Source organism: Clytia hemisphaerica, unplaced genomic scaffold (assembly GCF_902728285.1).
Source record: "Clytia hemisphaerica strain Z4C2 unplaced genomic scaffold, Clytia hemisphaerica genome assembly, whole genome shotgun sequence".
Classification (NCBI taxonomy): domain Eukaryota; kingdom Metazoa; phylum Cnidaria; class Hydrozoa; order Leptothecata; family Clytiidae; genus Clytia; species Clytia hemisphaerica.
This window is the reverse complement of record NW_027103938.1, coordinates 1,303,702-1,321,605: the sequence shown is the minus strand read 5'-3', so window position 1 is coordinate 1,321,605 and position 17,904 is coordinate 1,303,702. Positions and strand designations below refer to the sequence as shown.

The following is a 17,904-nucleotide window of genomic DNA, read 5'->3' as shown; positions in this document are numbered from 1 at the left end:
ATGAGTATAATTGATTCAGAGAGTTAAAAAGACGCGGATCTCTGAAGTTGTTCAGAAAATCAACTTTTTCTTCTATTTCTCCTAACTAAGCTATCGATTTTATCTTATTTAGGATAATTCATCCTATTTAAGCGAAATACCCGCATTTCTCCTAATTTGCAATAGTACTCGACTGATCAACTTAACTTATGCAAGTTTTAGTTCCGTAAGAAAGCTATCCCGGGAGCCATCGATCTAATCCACCTGTATTTTGACTTTCTAACTTCTTCTCTGAATTTTTTCCAGAAAAGAAGTAACATGTAATTTCAAATTTGATATTTTGATAACTAAATAACTCAAATGATCCCTCTTTTCTATTAGAAAGATGCGGAAGTTACTCATAGGAAAAATGATCCGGGCCGCTATTTCCCGCATTTTTTATCGCTTTTGTTTGAATAATTTATGAGTCACGTGATCAAAACAAACTTTCGAAAAAAAATTGTTTTCCACAGCAGAGTTCCAAACATTTTTTAGCTGAGTGCATCCCAAGCAAAGACAAACGAGAATTTTTTTCAGAAACATTTTCATACAAGGAATGGTTCAAGACTTTTGCAATGGCAAGTCGAAGAAATAAAGACTGGGCTTTTGTAGACAACAAAGACAAGAAGAGCAAGGTACTTATCTGTTCTTTTTCCTTTTTTGCATTTTTTGCAAGCAGCTTTTTTCTTTGCCATCCAAATTAAAATCTAAACCAAATTTTAAAGGTACGTACTGTAGTAGTCAAGTTAGCATATCATCAGAAACTTCTTTGTTTTCCTCTCTTCAGCTCTTCTCTTCAAACCATTTATAATATGATGAACTGCTAGCCAGGCTAGCATAGCAGAGTAAAGGCATTATTTTTGTGTACATTATTTCAAATATCCATTGATAGAAGCTATTTCTGATTGTGGTCTAGTATTTATTCAATAAATACAGTAATGAACCAAATGGCTAGCTAAATTTTGCAATTGTTTAAATTGTGATTATAATTTAGTTCTGTTTGCTTGTTTACAACCCAAAGAAATTGCTAGCAGATGGATTTTGTTTAATATTTTTATGGGGAAATTTTCAATACACAATAGTTTAGATCATGGTCAAATGATGCGGTGGCATTGCACAGACAAAACATATTTCCTTGTAAACTTTAGGCTAGGAATATTATCCTAGAGAGTTTTCAAATTGGGCAGTTCCAGAAAAAAACCATAACCTCCTGTGGATGACAGAGATTTTTCTCTTTTTTTTCAATTGGAAATAATAAGAAAATTAAAAAAGGATAAGGAAAATCCAGGGTTTTTTCTGGTTATTCGGTCATCAGTATTGGAAAATCCAGAAAATTTGCTCTATTTTCGTATTTTCTTGCCAGGTATAGGAAAATCCAAGAAGTTTCTCAAAGGTAAACTGTTACAAAAAATCCATGTCGTCCACAGGATTATAAAATGGAAATTGTGGATGAACAATTTTTAATTCTACTAAAATTGTTATGAAGTGAAAAGGTGGATTCAATGGCGTTTACAATTTTGACAATTTTGTAATCACAGGAAAGAAGTTCATAGATAGAATTTAAAGTAAAAGTAAATTCTCTTACACCTATTTCCACATCAATTTTAGCTTTGCTTTTGCTGCTTTTGTCTGAGAAATTTAACAATTAAATTAAAAATTTATATAAAAAGACTTGTGATGGATATCTTGGTAATAGTGAATAGCCATTAAAACCAGAGTAAAATGAAGTTGATATATTTTTAAAAAGGATTTCGTAAATAATTGAAAATAAAACTTTTAAAAACTTTATGAAAATTCCTTTGAACCTATTCTTCAGCCATGACAAATGCATATGAATTTTTCAAAGTTTGTTTAAAAATGTCATAACATTTTGGTCAAGTGCATTCAACATTTACTGAAACCACATTGTATTATGCTTTTAAAATTCATCAAATTTTTCTTTGAATCAAAAACTGTTCATTTTTAAAAACTCTATTTTTATATTATTTGTCATTCAAAGATATATGACTGTCTATACAAAATAAACCATTTGTGAATATATTCAAGATTTTTTGTACAGCATATTCTGAAATCTGTGCTATTATTTCCTACTATATTTTAATTATTTTGGTTTCATTACTTACATACATTATATTTCATAAATACATTAATTTAATAGCTGCATCACTTTTTATTCATTTCAATAGTTTTCAGAAAAAAATACTAAAAATTTTAGTTTTTAAAATCCCTAAGAAAAAATCTAACTAAGAATAAGAGGTACCTGATGATGAGGAATGAGTAATCAAAACAAAAGCAAACAAAATTTTCTCTAGATCAGCCATAGAAACATGTAGATTACAAAATGATTAATGAGATCTATTTTTTAATTTTCAATGTGCACACTATCATACTATGATAAAGCTAAGTAAGCTCTCCATACAAGAAGCACACCCCACTGTTGGCTATTCAATACAACATACATTAATTATATTTAATTAATTCAATTACTGTGTTGTTTAATTATGCATCACAGCTTGATAAGATAAAAACTGTTATTTGTTTAACATGATTTTGAATAATTGTTAGCACCATGGGTTTGATAAGTGATTTCTATCAGGTCAAGGTTGAAAAGAAGTAGCGTGGTCGGACAAAACAAGGATTAGTAAATTTAGGTTTATTAACTAATTTTTGATCAAATTAAACACAAAATTTTCTTTCTAAAAAACTTGACTGCTTTATGTTGGATACATTACAAAGCTTGTTACGAATATGAATTCTCTCTAATTCCCTACTAAACCTTGAATAAAATTGCTGTAATGTAAAATAAAGGAATCCTTTAAAGTTTAGTAGGCTCTTCTCCTATAGGTACTTCTTAGGGCATTTTCAATATCACAGATACTGAAGTAAGTATAGTCCAACTTACCTGAGTAAGGTAAACATAACCAAATCACTTCATTATTAAACATGAGTGTGTGGCTGAGAAAAACAGATTGTAAATTTTGACTTGCAGTGAAATAATTTTATTGATATCTGCCAATAAAAATGAATGTAAAATTGTTTTGTCTAGCACCTTTTTTGCCATCTCTACTTTTTCAAAGTTTAAAAAAAATATCCTTTCTCACAGATATTCTATAGTAATATTGTTAATTTCACTTTCTTTGATTGATTCTCTGGAACAAGTAAACTATTACACAAGGTTTAGTTGATAGGATAGAGATTATAAATTTTAGTTTTAAACTTATTGCAATAATTTCGAAGCTTATAAGAATTCAGAAATATAAAAATAAATTTAGAGTAACCTATGTGTATAATATGTTTACCATAGAAATCAAAGAATCAACAACGCAAGAAAGATCAGCAACGTCGTAATGAGTTCGAATTCATAAATGCTAATTCTTCATCTGATGAACATCAATATGAAGTTATCCCTCAAAACAAAGTTCGCACCTTTGAAAGTGAACCACTTCAAGTGTGTGAAGACTACTATACCAAGCAAAACAATAACAATGAGTTGACAGATGCGGATATTGAAATTATTTCAACCAAAGATCAACCATCCAGCTTGTATGCTCAGGTATTGATTGCTATACTTCAATGTTGAAATTGACTTCCTCAGAGGACTCACTTCATTTTCATTTTTATGAACTGTCTCAAAATGCTATAGAATAAAAAATTTAAAGGCCTTTCACTACACTTTGAGTAGGTCTGCAGTATCTCATTTCTGAGAAAGGATAGGTTGTTTTCCTTCCATTGAATTTGTGTGTTATTTTTTTAATATTTTGTAGTATACAAAATGGAATAGATTAATAACCTCTCGGGTAAATTAATGCGTGTCCAAATTTTCGTTAATTCTTCGGACCCATCATCACCCCTCCTAGCATAATAAATTATACCTTTAAAGAAGCGCATTACGATGTAGAACATGAAAATTAGTGTTACTTAAATTTAGGTTTTGCCAATTTTGCGAAAAACCGCAAAAACCAAAAAATGCTGACGTCAGCAAAACTTGTTTTTCAAATAACTTGGATATCAGTAATAAAAATTTTTTTGCGTAATCATATTTTTCAAATTTTGCTGACGTCAGCAGAAATCAGCAAAATACGAAAATTTGCAATAAAGTACAGACATCAGCAAAATTTCAAAAAAATTTTTTTTCAAAATGATCCTTTTAATAATGTGCAGCTTTGGTCTAAATTTCATGTTTATACCATTAGGCAAACTGGAGTTATTTAAAAAACAAGTTTTGCTGACGTCAGCATTTTTTGGTTTTTGCGGTTTTTCGCAAAATTGGCAAAACCTAAATTTAAGTAACACCGATTTTCATGTTCTACATCGTAATGCGCTTCTTTAAAGGTATAGTTTATTATGCTAGGAGGGGTGATGATGGGTCCGAAGAATTAAAAAAAATTTGGACACGCATTAATTTACCCGAGCTATTATGCTTTCAAGCACAAGTAAATCTTTTGAGATTTTGAACATAAACAATGCAATGAATTTCTCTATTTTAGGCTCTTCTTAAGAATGCAAGTCCGAATGATAGTATTGATTCTGATGAAATCGAAGATGCAGAAGATGTGTTAGCAGTGGAACTTGGTCACAATAATGATGCCATTATGAATGATGGGGAGTCAGCAAATGTTGATGTTGAAGATTACGGTATCGAAATTGTTGGTGAAGGATCAGCTATCGATCTTGAGATTCTACAAATGAAAAAAGAAAGTATCTTGAGAGGTTAGAAAAAATGTCTATTGAACAATTTTCTTTTAGAATCGGAGTGACCTTATATTAGACAAACCCCAAAAATATGATCCATTTATAATATAGAGTTAAAAAAGACACCCTCCCTTCTAGTCCTAATCTAATCTCAATGCTGGGTCATAATGTCAGTCGATGTAATTTTTTAAGACTGTTAAGTGATTATCTGGGAATTCATTCATGGTATTTCATTTAGATTTTTCGAAAACAGAGCAAGAAAGCTCCAAATCGAAACCCAAAGAAGTTCAAAAGGTAGTTAAACAAGACAAAAAGAAGAAGAAAAGGAAGAAGGCTGACCAAAAACTAGTGGAAGATGAAAAGATTAAAGATAAAGAAGAAGTCATTGTGACAAGCGAGTCTGATGAAAATGAAACTCTTACAAAAACAGAAGAATCAGAATCTGATGATTTTACCAAAGTTGATAATGAAGAATACAAGCAGCAAAAGGTACTTTATGCTTATCTTTCATTTTAAAGTGAATTGTGCTGCTCAAACTTGTTAAAAGGAAACGAGTTTGGAATGAATGTCGTTCTGACTGTTTGGATACCAAGAAGATTTTGACTTTCACAGCTTTGCTACTTACTACTTCCTTCAATACTTTTCCAAATTATAATCTTTTTTATACAAAAAACCCTGCCTTGATTAAAAACTAAACCTATGATTGACATTCTTAGAACTTTTCTCTTCGTCTCTAGCTCATTTAAAAGACATCACCATCACTTCTTAAAGAAATATTAGACTGTCCCCAATCCCTTATCCAAGAACGACTTTTTTATGCGTTCAAAAGTCTATGATCGATAAAACACACATTGGTCAATCACCATCAACCGATTTTAAGAATAATAAGCAATTGAATTACCTACTTACAAATTGACTACAGTAAAGTTTCTTTATCTGGAACCTCTACAGCTCAAATGTCTCCTTTACTCGAACAAGTTTTTTTGTCCCTTCAGTTAACAATGCCTTATAAACCTTACTCCATAAAATTCCTTTAACACAAACAAATTTGTGTTCCCCGTGCGGGTTCGAGTTAAAGAGACTCCATTGTATTTATATTTTGACATGTGTCAATATCATTTCAGTATTAAGTTTACGCAGGCTATTCCTTTTCTGCTGTACCTAACTGTATCGTTAGACTTTGTGCCTATGTTTTAATTTCTTTCTTCTTGTTAAGCTGACAGGTGACTCTAGAGTGACATTACACATCGTCATGGTTAGTCGCTAGTTTGTATCTTCTTCAGTGTATATAACTTCACTATATTCTTTTTTTCTCCCCTTCCATCAGGAAAGTGAAGATATTTTGAACGATGAGAATGACATCATGACAATGAGTACCTATGGGTTAGCATCACTCTTCGATTCTATGTACATCAAGAAAGATGTGACGGAAGAACGAGAAGAAATTGTGACAATCAAAACAACAACACTGGTTATATTATTCTGTGTATCTATCGCTGCTGGTATGTCTGTGGGAACTGGTGAGAACCGTTAATTTCTTCTTTCAGTTTAAAGGTTTTACATAAAGTTTTCCCGTTTCATATCAGACACATTTTTCATATCAGGACAGTGTCTGCCTATTGTTACATTGTGCTGATATAAGCAAAAAAAAGGGGTTTTTTTACTCTTTCTGATCAATCTTGCTCCACATCCGTACCAATGTCCGATTTGAAAAAGCTTCAATTTTATTGATGAGCAAGCAAACGATATCAGTCTTATTTTAAAAACAAAACCTTTGATTTCGTCTTTTGTTTCTTCAAATTTTAGGAATTGGATCTTTGTTTACTTTCCGATTGATATCCGAACCAGCTGATGACCATCGTAATTCATTGTTACCAACAATTGATGGACAACCACCTGGTATGATTGCAATTGTTTTAATTCATGATATGCACCACTGCAATGACTTTACGAAATTATGCAACTTTTCTGTTTGTTTTTTCCACCCAATACGTCACTTTTTCTATTGTTTAAGTGAAGTATTGGGTGGAAAATTCTAAAAGTTCTCAGAAGACTCTCCAGTGATTGCATTTGTTTTAATATTAGCTTTGCCGGATAATTCAATCGGTAGAGCATCCCCCTTACAATCCAAGGGTTGTGGGTTCGATCCTAGTTAATCCATCTCGTAGCTTAGACGGCTGCCTTGTTCTGAAACTAATGTTAAGATGGTTGAAGCTTTTGAGCCTTCAACTTTATAAATAGGGTCAACTTCTTATGTGAACTCCTCTGGGAATCATTTACCACAGCAATATTTTGAAAACGATGTAAACGTTGCTCGTGACGTAATTTATGAAAGGCCTATTGAAGTTTAAGATGGGAATAGTTAAAAAAATCTCCTATCGAAGATCTGAAACTATGACTTTTTAACCTTGGATTACGTATCAATTGACTATGAGTAGATATTTTTTCAAGTATTTTCTATTATCGTTTTCTATAGAAGAATTCATCTACATTGATAACGAGTTTGAAACTACCAAAGATTCAATGAAACTACTGCTAGCCAAGAACAGAGAAATGGAGCGCAAATTACAGACCATGAAGATCGGTTACGAAGATTACAAGAAACGTGCTAGTCTGTACAAACGCATGAGTTGGTATTGGAAAAAACGAAGCAAAAATCTGGACTTGGAATCACAAATCAAGAATTACTTGCTTGGTGGAGACGATTCATTTGTTTATGTGGTTGAAGAACATTCCTCAGAATATCATAATACCACTGATGAAGAGCTCCTGACCAATTTAACAGACCAGATCAGTCACCAAAGACGTGATGCTGCATACTGGAGAAACAAGTATACATCCCTAAAATTATCCAAACTTCGAACGTGCGCTAAGATTGGTCAAGACCTATCCACAGAGAGCTTCTCATTCTCAACATGTTTGATTGCCCTTAGCAGTGCAATCCCTGATCTCAATATTGGATCACCGTTCGCTAGTCTTAGAAAACCAGTGGAGAGGCTATCAAACCACGTCAACAAAGCATGGATCAACTTGAAAAACAAATGGAAAAAAGAAGTGAAAAGTTTTCATCCTGACTCTGCAGTAGTCAAGAAGAAGGCTCGAAATGTCCAACGTTTCCGTAAAATGTTTAGCTATGGAAATATCGTAGCTGATGAGAAGTTGAAGCAAACGCCCGTTCAACCGCCACAGAAATGCACCTGTCCACCACCCTCGTCACCCTCCAAGAGACCTTCTTTCCCAAAACCAGAGGAAAGTCTCCGACAAGTCGATGATAATGACGAGCCAACATTTAAGAAAGGTATTACAGTTTACCTTCTTAGTCTGTGTCAGGAAAAATAAAATTATAAACATTGGACCAACCTCGTCCCCATGTATTCCAGGCTTTATTTACGTTACTGATAAACGTATATTATCTAGCGCTATCAGTAAGCATATAAAAAGCCGATAGTACACAGGGAACGAGGTCGAGATTGAACCTGTGTACGACCTAGAAATGAGAACAGAATTATATGAATTTTACATAATGTGAAAAAAAATCCTCACGTGACTTGAAGATAGAATCACTGTGGCCAATAATGAAATGATTTCAACCATCGACATTGGACTTTTCCAGAAATAGTCGATGCCCACGATTTTTGTTCAAAAGTGGATATGCAGGGGTAAAGTGTCTTTTCAAGTAAAAGATACGATATCCAGGTGTAAGCATCTTTATAAGAGAAGATATCCAGGGGGTTGAGCATATTTTTAAGAGTGGATATACAGGGGGTCTTCACTAATAAAGTAGGATATCCAGGGGGTTCGATACTTCAAAAAATCAATATCCTCAACAGTAGGGGTGAATTTTTCTGGAAAAGCCCATTCTCTTCTTTTTAACCATCGACATTCTTTTCTTTTACCAAAGGTGAACCAACCAATGAGAAGGAAGAAGTTGCTTTTACAATAAACATGATTCAATTCTCTGATGGTGCAAACAGTGAACCAGTAACACAATGTGTTTGGGCTGACATTCGTGAAGATCTCAGATGTGACAAAGATGCTGCCAAAGTCGCAGCAGAACAACCTGCTCAAGACAATACACCAAAGGCACCAGAAAGTTCATCTAAAGATCCTTTCGTTCCCGAAGCTGATGACAATCCAGAATGCATCCAAGTTTTCCAAACCACTAAGAAGATTTATGAAGAAACAATGATCGGTAATCAATAGCCTTTTTAAATACTTTAATCGGATTAACTTTCGAGGGATTAAATTTGGCGATTTCGCGATTTTTTGCCATTTTCGCGAAATTAAAACTCGCGAAAACGCGTGAGATTCCTGGCTCGCGAAATTTCGCGATTTTTTTCGCTCGCAAAATTTAATCTCGCGAAATTTAATCCGATTAAAGTACCGGGTGCGCCACAAAAAGGTTTCTCTCTTTAAAACTAATTTTCTAGAAATCTAAAGATTTTAAAAGAACCATAATACTTAACTGGAAAGAAGAAAGATAAACTTAAATTTTGATGGGTCATTTATTAAATTCGATTCATTAGATCAAAAGTTATGCTCAATTGAATAAAAAAGTTACTTTCTGAAAGTGCTCGAAAACGTTGAAAATCGACCTATCAAACTAAACAGAAGCATAATTACATGATACATCAGTATTTTCGTTTCAGTCATTAAAAATGATAATTAGCTGTCTAAATGACCTTTTGTTGTGTAAAGGAAAGTTGAATTTCAATAAAAGGCAGAAAATTCGTCGAAAAAGGCAAACAAATCTGGTAAAATTCATGAAAATACATAAAATATTGGTTTCGAGGTAGACCCAGCCTTACATAGACTATATCCAATCTAAAACCGAAAATCAGTAAAATAGGAATGGTTCTTTTAAAATCTTTAAATTTCTAGAAAATTAGTTTTAAAGACAGAAACTTTTTTGTGGCGCACCCGGTATGTGACCTACACTCTCGTACTTGACATTATGGACAAAATCATTAACTACCAGGGAGTTACAATAACTCCAACACGTCAGAGAATCGAACCTTTTTCTAGTTATAGAAACATAGGTATTGTTCAGTGAAGAAACAAGAAATTTTGTTCGAATCGAGAAGAAATTCGAGTAACACAGGTTCGGATTCTGGAGGCTCCAGTAAAATATTAAATTGAAGACACATAATTACATGTACTTAGACCCTTTGCTTAACAAGGAAGTGCACGTTAATATCTTTTGGATTCTATCTAAAACACGTTGGTACAAAATTTTCATACCCCCTGCCTATACTACATCCTACAGCCCTTTTCATCTTCTCTCCTTAAGACTTACTTATCTTTTCATGAACAGATATGAAAGACATTCAACCAGGTCCAGATTGCCACAAAATCTTCATGGATGAAGATCAATATGCTGAATTCCTCGAAGAAGAAAATCAGAAAAAGGTAAACGGATTTTTTGCTTACCTTTTTTTTATAAGAACAAAACCCTGGGCTACTTTCAGAAATAGGTAGCCTTAGCACTGACTGTCCCTGGACGAAGTTACTCAATCCCGGCTAACAAAAAATCTTTGATCGAAGAAATTGGTACCCTAATGGCGGTACTACTCAATAGCGGTGAAAATGCATCGAGAGCGCTAGATCTAATTTTCCTGGAATACTTTTGATGATGTAATCTTTAACATTGCAATGGCTTCTTCTCGGGTATCAATTCAAACAAAAAAAAACTCAGATCAAAGATGGTGGATTTGACTTGGTCCAAGGATATAAAAAGGTCAGTGTACCCGAGTAGATAGTCTCGATTCTTCCATACAGGAAAGAAGCCGCAAAATAAGGGAGTTTTGTTTGTTTCTTTAGGAGAAGGATACCGTAAAGGCGCTAGTGGTAATGGTAAAGCCATAAAGGAAAGAAGCCTGTGAAGAAAGCGCTTGTGATTTTTCGGAAGCCCTTGTATGTTTTTGTGATATAAAATTTAAATTATTCAATCTTTTTTTCAGGTGGTTAATGAAAAATATCAGCATAAACAACACGAAGAGCATCAAAAACAAAAAGAAGAAAAAAAGTTCGACCATGAACAACAAACGACCTGCGAAAAGGAGAATCCGCTTGTAGACTTGTTGTCTGAGCGAGGCGCACGATGTGATAAAGAATGTATTGCTGCAGGTATTGAGTCAGTCGAAGATCAACTTAGAGCTGAAAAAGCTAAGTTGAAATTGAAATTAGATCAACTCATGGGCATGTTCAGGTGAGGAAAATTTCCCATAATACAACGGAGTCTCTATAACTCGAACCTCTATTACTCGATTGTCTTCTTAACTCGAACAAGTTTGTTGCTCCCTTCAGTTAAACAATGTCGTAAAAACTAGTCTCCGTAACTCGAGTTTTCCTTTCTAACTCGAACAAATTTGTTTCCCCCGTGGGTTTTCGAGTTATAGAGACTCGAAAAACAAAAAATGAAGAAACTGCTTGTTATGGTTCATTATTACTAAGATAGAAATATACCGTGAAAACGAATCATTTTTAGACTTGAAACTGAAAAAGTTAAGAACATCTGAAGGCTTCAAAAATTTTGGATATTCTTATAAAAAAATTTTGATTTTAATTTTATAGACTCTACAAGTCGAAATCAAAAATGGTTTTGAAGAAAGCTAAGCGAGACATGAAGCGCAAGATGGACGAGACAAAAGAGCAGCGACGTGAGCGCATTCGACGGTTGAAAGCACAAAAACTGGAGTTGAAGATGAAATTGAAAGAAGTGAGAGAAAAACAAAGAGCGAGACATCAGGATGAGGTAAATAGCGGGTGGCTCTTAATATCTGTAATCTATATACTAATAGCGGTGCTTTGTGTGTCTGTGTGTCACCACTTTCGTTTGCACTTTGTTTGTGTTTTAGAATTATGACTTTTAGTCATTTGCTCCACAAATTTGTTCTATTGGATTCGCGCCATTTGCAAAAGATTTCGCAAGCGATGTTTTGTTCTCGATAAGTTTGTTTTGATTGACAGATCGGATAGAGCCTGGTTTAGACTCTATTCAGCCTTTGTTTTGAAATTTAAGGCTCATCTACATTTAGTAATTTTAATTTCTGCACAGCTTTGCCCGATCCTGTTTTTCTCTTTTTATTTGTTTGAAATGTTTTCGAATGTATTTAACGATCGTATTTTTTAATGACATTCGAATTCTTTTCAAAACAAAACAAGTTTCTTTTATTGAAAAGAACCTTTCTAATGTAAATCAAAACATAAATTCAAAAAGTTTGTCGAAGGGCGATAAAAAGCAACAGAAAAAATTAGTCCATCTCTTTCTTCAAATAAAAACATTCAAGTGGTTGATACCGTTAAAAACTGTGTACGTCATTTTACATGTTTAAATTCGAAAAGTTATGACAAGGGTTTAAAAAAAGCAATTTAGAATTGACTTATTTATCTTGACATTCGAATTCTTTTCAAAACAAAACAAGTTTCTTTTATAGAAAAGGACATTTCAAATGTAAATCAAAACATAAAAATTAAAAAGTTTGTCGAACAATAACAGCATTCAAAGGATGATAAAAAGCAAGAAAAGATAAACAAGTGGTTGATACTGTTAAAAACTGTGTACGTCATTTTACATGTTTAAATTCGAAAAGTTATGACAAGGTTTAAAAAAAGTAATTTAGAATTGACTCCTCTTTACCATGACATTTTCTCAAATTGTCGAAAACTGGACGCCGTATTTAATGTGAGCAAAGTGAGAAAAAGATTTCCGGGGGAGGGTTAGAGTCAACCTTTGATAATATCTTTTTATTCATTTGATCGTTTTTTTAAGCCAGCTTCATAACATCCAAAGGACTGTTAGTGCGTTCAGCTACAGCTTAACCGGCGTGCGACGCCGGGTACCGGCTAGTATCATAATATCCCTCCGAATATTCTACAGTACAGTAGAGTCTCCCTGACCCTAACTCGTATCATTCGAATTAAAGTTCGAACTTATTCTCAGTTCCCTTCAAGGTTGAACACTTGTAAAGCACTTTCTATGATTAAAATCTTTCTATCACTTAAACAAATTAGTCTTTTAGTTCGACACCCATCTTCAGTGATTGGGTTGCTCTAGGGGGAAGACGAACCTTTTCGAGTCAAAAAAAATCTCTAAATTGTGTTTTGGCATCCACACAAATGAATGCTGGGAACACTTGGCAACTGAAGAAAAAATTCAAAGAAACCCTTGGAAAAATACTTTTTATTACTTGAAGTGACGGTGGACTTTGGGTAGTCCGTTGTATATCATAAAGGTTTTCGGCTCAAATATCCTTTTCGAAGAACAACAATAATATTTCATTTCCTCTTTATTTGAAGATTAATGAACTTGAAGATCACAACCATCAACTCAAAAAGCAAATTCATCAACTGGAAAAAGAAAAACGTCATTGGGAGAGATTCGAACGTTTCAATTTACGTCAAAACTTGGAAAATCTCGAAGAATCGTTGGAACGTCAAAAAGAAAAATATGAAAGCAAAATTAAGAAGATGAAAATGAAATTCAAGAAATTTGTTGAGCAACAGAAAACAAAAGAGAAGAAATGTTTTGAAAGAGAAGATGAAAATGAAGAGGAATATCAAGCCATTAAATTGATCAATGATCGGTATATATCTTTATAATTTTTTTTTTAAATGCGTACAATATTCCAAGTTTTTCCGTATTAGCCTGATTCAGAATTCAACGTTTTTTGCTAAATAAGTTGTCATGTCATGACCTCTAAGCTTTAAGTTATAGCTCATTGGCTATTTTTTTTAGATGGAGTAAGCTTTGAGAACTATTTTAACAGATTTTAAGCTTCGCTTCAGGCATGGCACACCGGGTACGTCGGTAAAATAGCTTTAAAATTTTGTCATTCGCCGTACCATATTTAAAAAGCATCCGTGGTGCCTTCACTTTTGAAAGCTTTCTGGAATTTCTTCATCTTTCGTCATGTGGAAGCTTGCAAAGTAGACAGTCCAAAGCTTTAGGGATTTTTACGCTGATCATAAAGAAAATACAATAAAGCCTACCTATTATGCAGTGAAAATAGTGAATTGTTTTTCAATACCTATAGATTACAACGAAAATTGGATTACTACAAGAAGCGACATAACCAATCACAAATACAATTGGATAAAATAAAGAGATCTGCTAAACAAGGAAAAGCAAGAGCAGAAAAGAAGCAGCGAAAAATCCGTGAAAAGCAACGACGAAAAGCTCGAAGTTTAGAGAAATTCCGACACGGCGATTCTTATGATGATGAGCTAGTCAATTTAAACCTTCCAATTATACCAAGTGTGTATTGTCCAGACCAGAATAATTGCATAAAGAATGAAGAGGAGAGTAAAAACTCTGTGGAGGATTTGAAAGATTTGACAACAGGGGAAACTGTTAGAAATCCTAACTTTAAACCATCAAAAACCAAATCTGCGTACGATTATCTCAAAGATTTGACTACTGGTGAGTACGTGAAAAATCCAGAATATAATACAAAACTGAATGTTGACATTGAGTATTTTGCAGAACAAGAAACAAACAAGGTTGTAGAAGAAGCTGAATTCAATACAAACACCAAAGTTGAAATTGAATATTTTACAGACCCGAACCCTGAAATTGAGGAACCTGAAGAGATCTATCGAATCAGGAGTTATGCAGAAGATGCAAAATCAAAGCAAACATCAGACAAAAATACGGACCAGATTAAAAACCAAGAGGAAGAAAAAACTGACAAGAAAGAAAACAAAGAAAGGAGTGAAATTGACAAGGCGACGTTGGTTGAAAGCACGTTATCGACAATCGAGGTCGACGGGGAAAAGAAGACGTTTACCGTCATGAAGTACGTCAACGGGGAGGAAGAATATTACGTGGTACGTAGCGAAGAAGAGGAAGAAGAACATAAAAAGTCTTTCACACCCTACCCGCCCAAACCAAGCCCACCCAAAATGTCAAAACGCCGCCCTCAAAAACCGACACCCCCTAAACGATTTCAAGAATTTGAAGAAAGAGTTCAAAATGCGAAATTGGAACGAAATAGGAGTGCAACAGATGCTGAGGAAAACATTGGATCTTTTGATGAAGAACCTGAAGAAGAAATTCCTTATCCATCATGGTACATCAGACGATCAGAGAGCCGTGCAGATGAACGAGACCATAATGACGTAAGAACAAATTCTTTATTCGTTGATCATTTAGTTACAACACCCCTGTCTCAGTTACCCGGTATAAAAAGAATGGTGGAGATTTCAAATTGTATTGTTTACAGCTTATAAGTCCAGAAGTGGTGGTTTAAAGATATCACTGTCGTTCACAGTGTCTGCTGTCAACACCTACTTAAGTCTGTCTCAATATAATCTTCAGTGGAGCCAAAAAAGTTCACTTTTGATAGAATTCGAATTAGGTAGCGGTTTTTTTGTTCGTTAGAAAGATATTCAAAAGTGGAATATCACCAAAAAATTAAGAATTAGAAAAATTAAAAAAAAGAAGACAGAAAATGAAGAAGACGAAGAAAATCAACTTCTTGTAGAAACATTCATGATCTTCTGTTTTCATCAGAAGCTTTGGATCTTGTTTTTTTTAAAGTCAATCAGACATAAATTTACAACTATATCTTTCGATTGATTGAATAAATTTTTTTTGATAAATTTATTTTTCACATTAATAATCTTCTAGGATTGAAGAATCACTCCAGTGAAAAATAATACACAGCAAATTTATTGAAGGAGCTGATTTCTTTCTACTTTATTTTCAATCTTCATTTTTAGAAATATTTAGAACTTTCTTCTTTTCACAATATTCCACTCCCATCTTTTCAATAAGCACAAAACTGCTATCTATCAGACTTTCATTGATTATTTCTTTAAGCACTCGCTGGTCTGAGTATTCAAGCTACGACGAAGATTAGATTGGTCCACCCTGTTGTTCACTAACGAACTTGCTTGTTATTACTCCTTACGTTTTTTCGATAAAGATTTTCTAAAAGATGATTGAAAAAAATTCACTCTGGTTACTTATGTCTTCAGGTTTATGACGAAAATGGTTGGTATACTGAAATGATGCATGAACGGGCCGATTCTCGTGACGAAGAGGAAAAGAGAGCAGCGGAAGGGATGAATTGGTATTTTCAAAGTTTGTTGGACAAGGAAGAAGAGCGAACAAACTGGTATTTGAAAAAGAAACGGGATGATTAAAAATGGAACACGTTCTTTTATGAGAACACATTTAAAACGTTTTGAGTTTTAAGCCAAAAGATGTTCTTAAAATGCTCTTAATTTAATCATTTTGTGAGTATTTTTGTGAAATTTTCATGTTATTATAAAAAAACGTATAAGCCTGTACAAGAACGTCATCACAAAAAATTGAGATCAAGTGATCAACTTTTTCAGATTGTTTCTTATTCCTAAAATTTCTTATTCCTTTCGAAAATTTGACCTTAAGCAATCCTTGTTTTGTTCAATTATTTTTTGACGGCTATACTATATAATATCACCAGAATCCTAGAGGCTTTTTTAGAGTTGCCTACTTTGCACCATTTATTTAATGACAAATATTTAGAAAAAAAAAGTTTTAAAATATTTGTAAAAATTATTCTTTTCAAAAAAAAAACTGTATATTTATAATTTATATCACTTTGTAAAGTTTAGATTTGTAGAATATTTTAGCATTGTTTATGGAGAACACTTTTATTGTAGATGTGTAGGTATTTATGTAGCGCCTTAATATTATACCTTGTAAATCTTTTTATTTATCCCTCACTCCTTTATATATAAATATTGTTTGTTTGTTGTAAGATTTTGAGAAGACTTTGTAAATAATTCAAGTTTGTTGTTGCAGTTTGTTGAAATATCTTAAAAGTACTGTTGAATTCTTAAATTAGAGATTATTCAATGGAAATGTTCAGTTTTGGTTGGGAGGAAGCATGGCCATATGTGGAAAGGTAGAATACTGGAATGCACGTTTTTATAAGACCCAGGGGGTACTAGGGCAAGATGGGTTACGGGGATGCGCCGCTGCTCAGGGTACCTTTTTAACCTCCACGAGTCCAAGGTAGGGTCGCAAAAACACCAAAATAGAAAAATCAGTCCCTCGTAGGGTGCCTTTGTTGGAAAATTTGGGGAAAAAGTAGAAAATTTTGGAATTTTAGTCCTATTCAGGGTCACTTTTTTCGCAAATTTCGGCAAATTTTGGAAAAAACGAGTCCCCCACGTAGGTTCTATCCAGCAAGGATTATTCGTTTTTTGCTGCTTAATTTCTGCTGACGACAAAATTTCAATGGATGATTGGAACTTTTCAAAACAAATATTTAAAATCAAGGTCTCGTGATTTAATCACGTACCCCATGCCATCATGAAGTGACTCTAGCCTAGGAGTAGAACGATATCGTTTTCAAGTTCAAGGAGTTTCAACCGAATTGCACATGTTGAATTTGGTTGAATGAAAGCAAAACTCCTGCACTCTAAACCGCTACTCTTCTCCCGAATAGACGGGGGGGGGTCTGAATAAGCAGGGAGGTAGGAAAATTTTCTAAATTCTAATAAGTGGGGTGGATGGAATAAGAGGGGGGGGGGTAATTTGAAGACATGATTTTTTTAACTGATATCAATTTCAACAACAAAAGTGAAACTTTAACAAATGAACACGTAAAATAAGAACCAATACTAACAAAAAGGAAAATTTTAACAAAGTTTAAGGTCTATCTACACTGTAATAAAAAAATTAATTATTCAAATCCAATTAGCGGGGGGGGTCTTAATAAGAGCGGGGGGGATGGATTTATTTTGCTCTTAACAATTAGCGGGGGGACGTCTATTCGGGAGACAAGAGTAGAGGTGTACAAGGTTTGCAATACGCCCGGGGGGGGGGTACTCCAGGTAAGTGACCTACCAGACGTGCAGCCCCTTAAGGGAAGGTTTTTTGGACTTTGGAAACTGCACTGTAAGGGTTGATTTGTGAGCAAGTGGGGAAAAATGGGGAAAAAGTGCACTGTAAGCAAGGGTGTAAAATTTGAGAAAATACCAAATTTTGAGATAAAATTTGAGAAATTTCACACTGTAAGGATCCGCTTTTAGAGACCTGAATTTTGGCCAAACGAACGATTCGTTTTCAAAATCGAGTGCTCCCCCCGGGGCGATACGTTTTAGTTATGTTTCGAGCGAAAGTTCGAAAATTTGAATTTTGAAGATTTGGTTTTGTCAGGTTTTGTTCGATACGGAGAATTTACAGTATGCCCCCAGTAT

The 17,904-nt window shown here is 33.9% G+C and overlaps 1 protein-coding gene across 2 annotated transcripts; it reads left to right on the top strand.

Moving 5' to 3' along the window:
- The first annotated feature begins 481 nt into the window (after positions 1–481).
- On the top strand, positions 482–16,532 carry LOC136809920 (putative autophagy-related protein 11). 2 transcript variants are annotated; one of them, XM_067066488.1, is made up of 15 exons: positions 494–653; positions 3,323–3,571; positions 4,506–4,728; positions 4,949–5,199; positions 6,038–6,230; positions 6,517–6,609; positions 7,187–8,008; positions 8,612–8,902; positions 10,025–10,119; positions 10,671–10,918; positions 11,284–11,464; positions 13,009–13,295; positions 13,746–14,131; positions 14,270–14,829; positions 15,691–15,941. In XM_067066488.1, exons 1-15 carry the CDS (start codon positions 594–596, stop codon positions 15,856–15,858), a joined length of 4,107 nt encoding a protein of 1,368 aa, XP_066922589.1. In that variant the 5' UTR covers positions 494–593; the 3' UTR covers positions 15,859–15,941. The 2 variants fall into 2 exon arrangements, with proteins under 2 accessions (XP_066922590.1, XP_066922589.1); XM_067066489.1 differs by having other exon boundaries at positions 482–653; positions 13,746–14,829; positions 15,691–16,532.
- Positions 16,533–17,904: the final 1,372 nt, after the last annotated feature.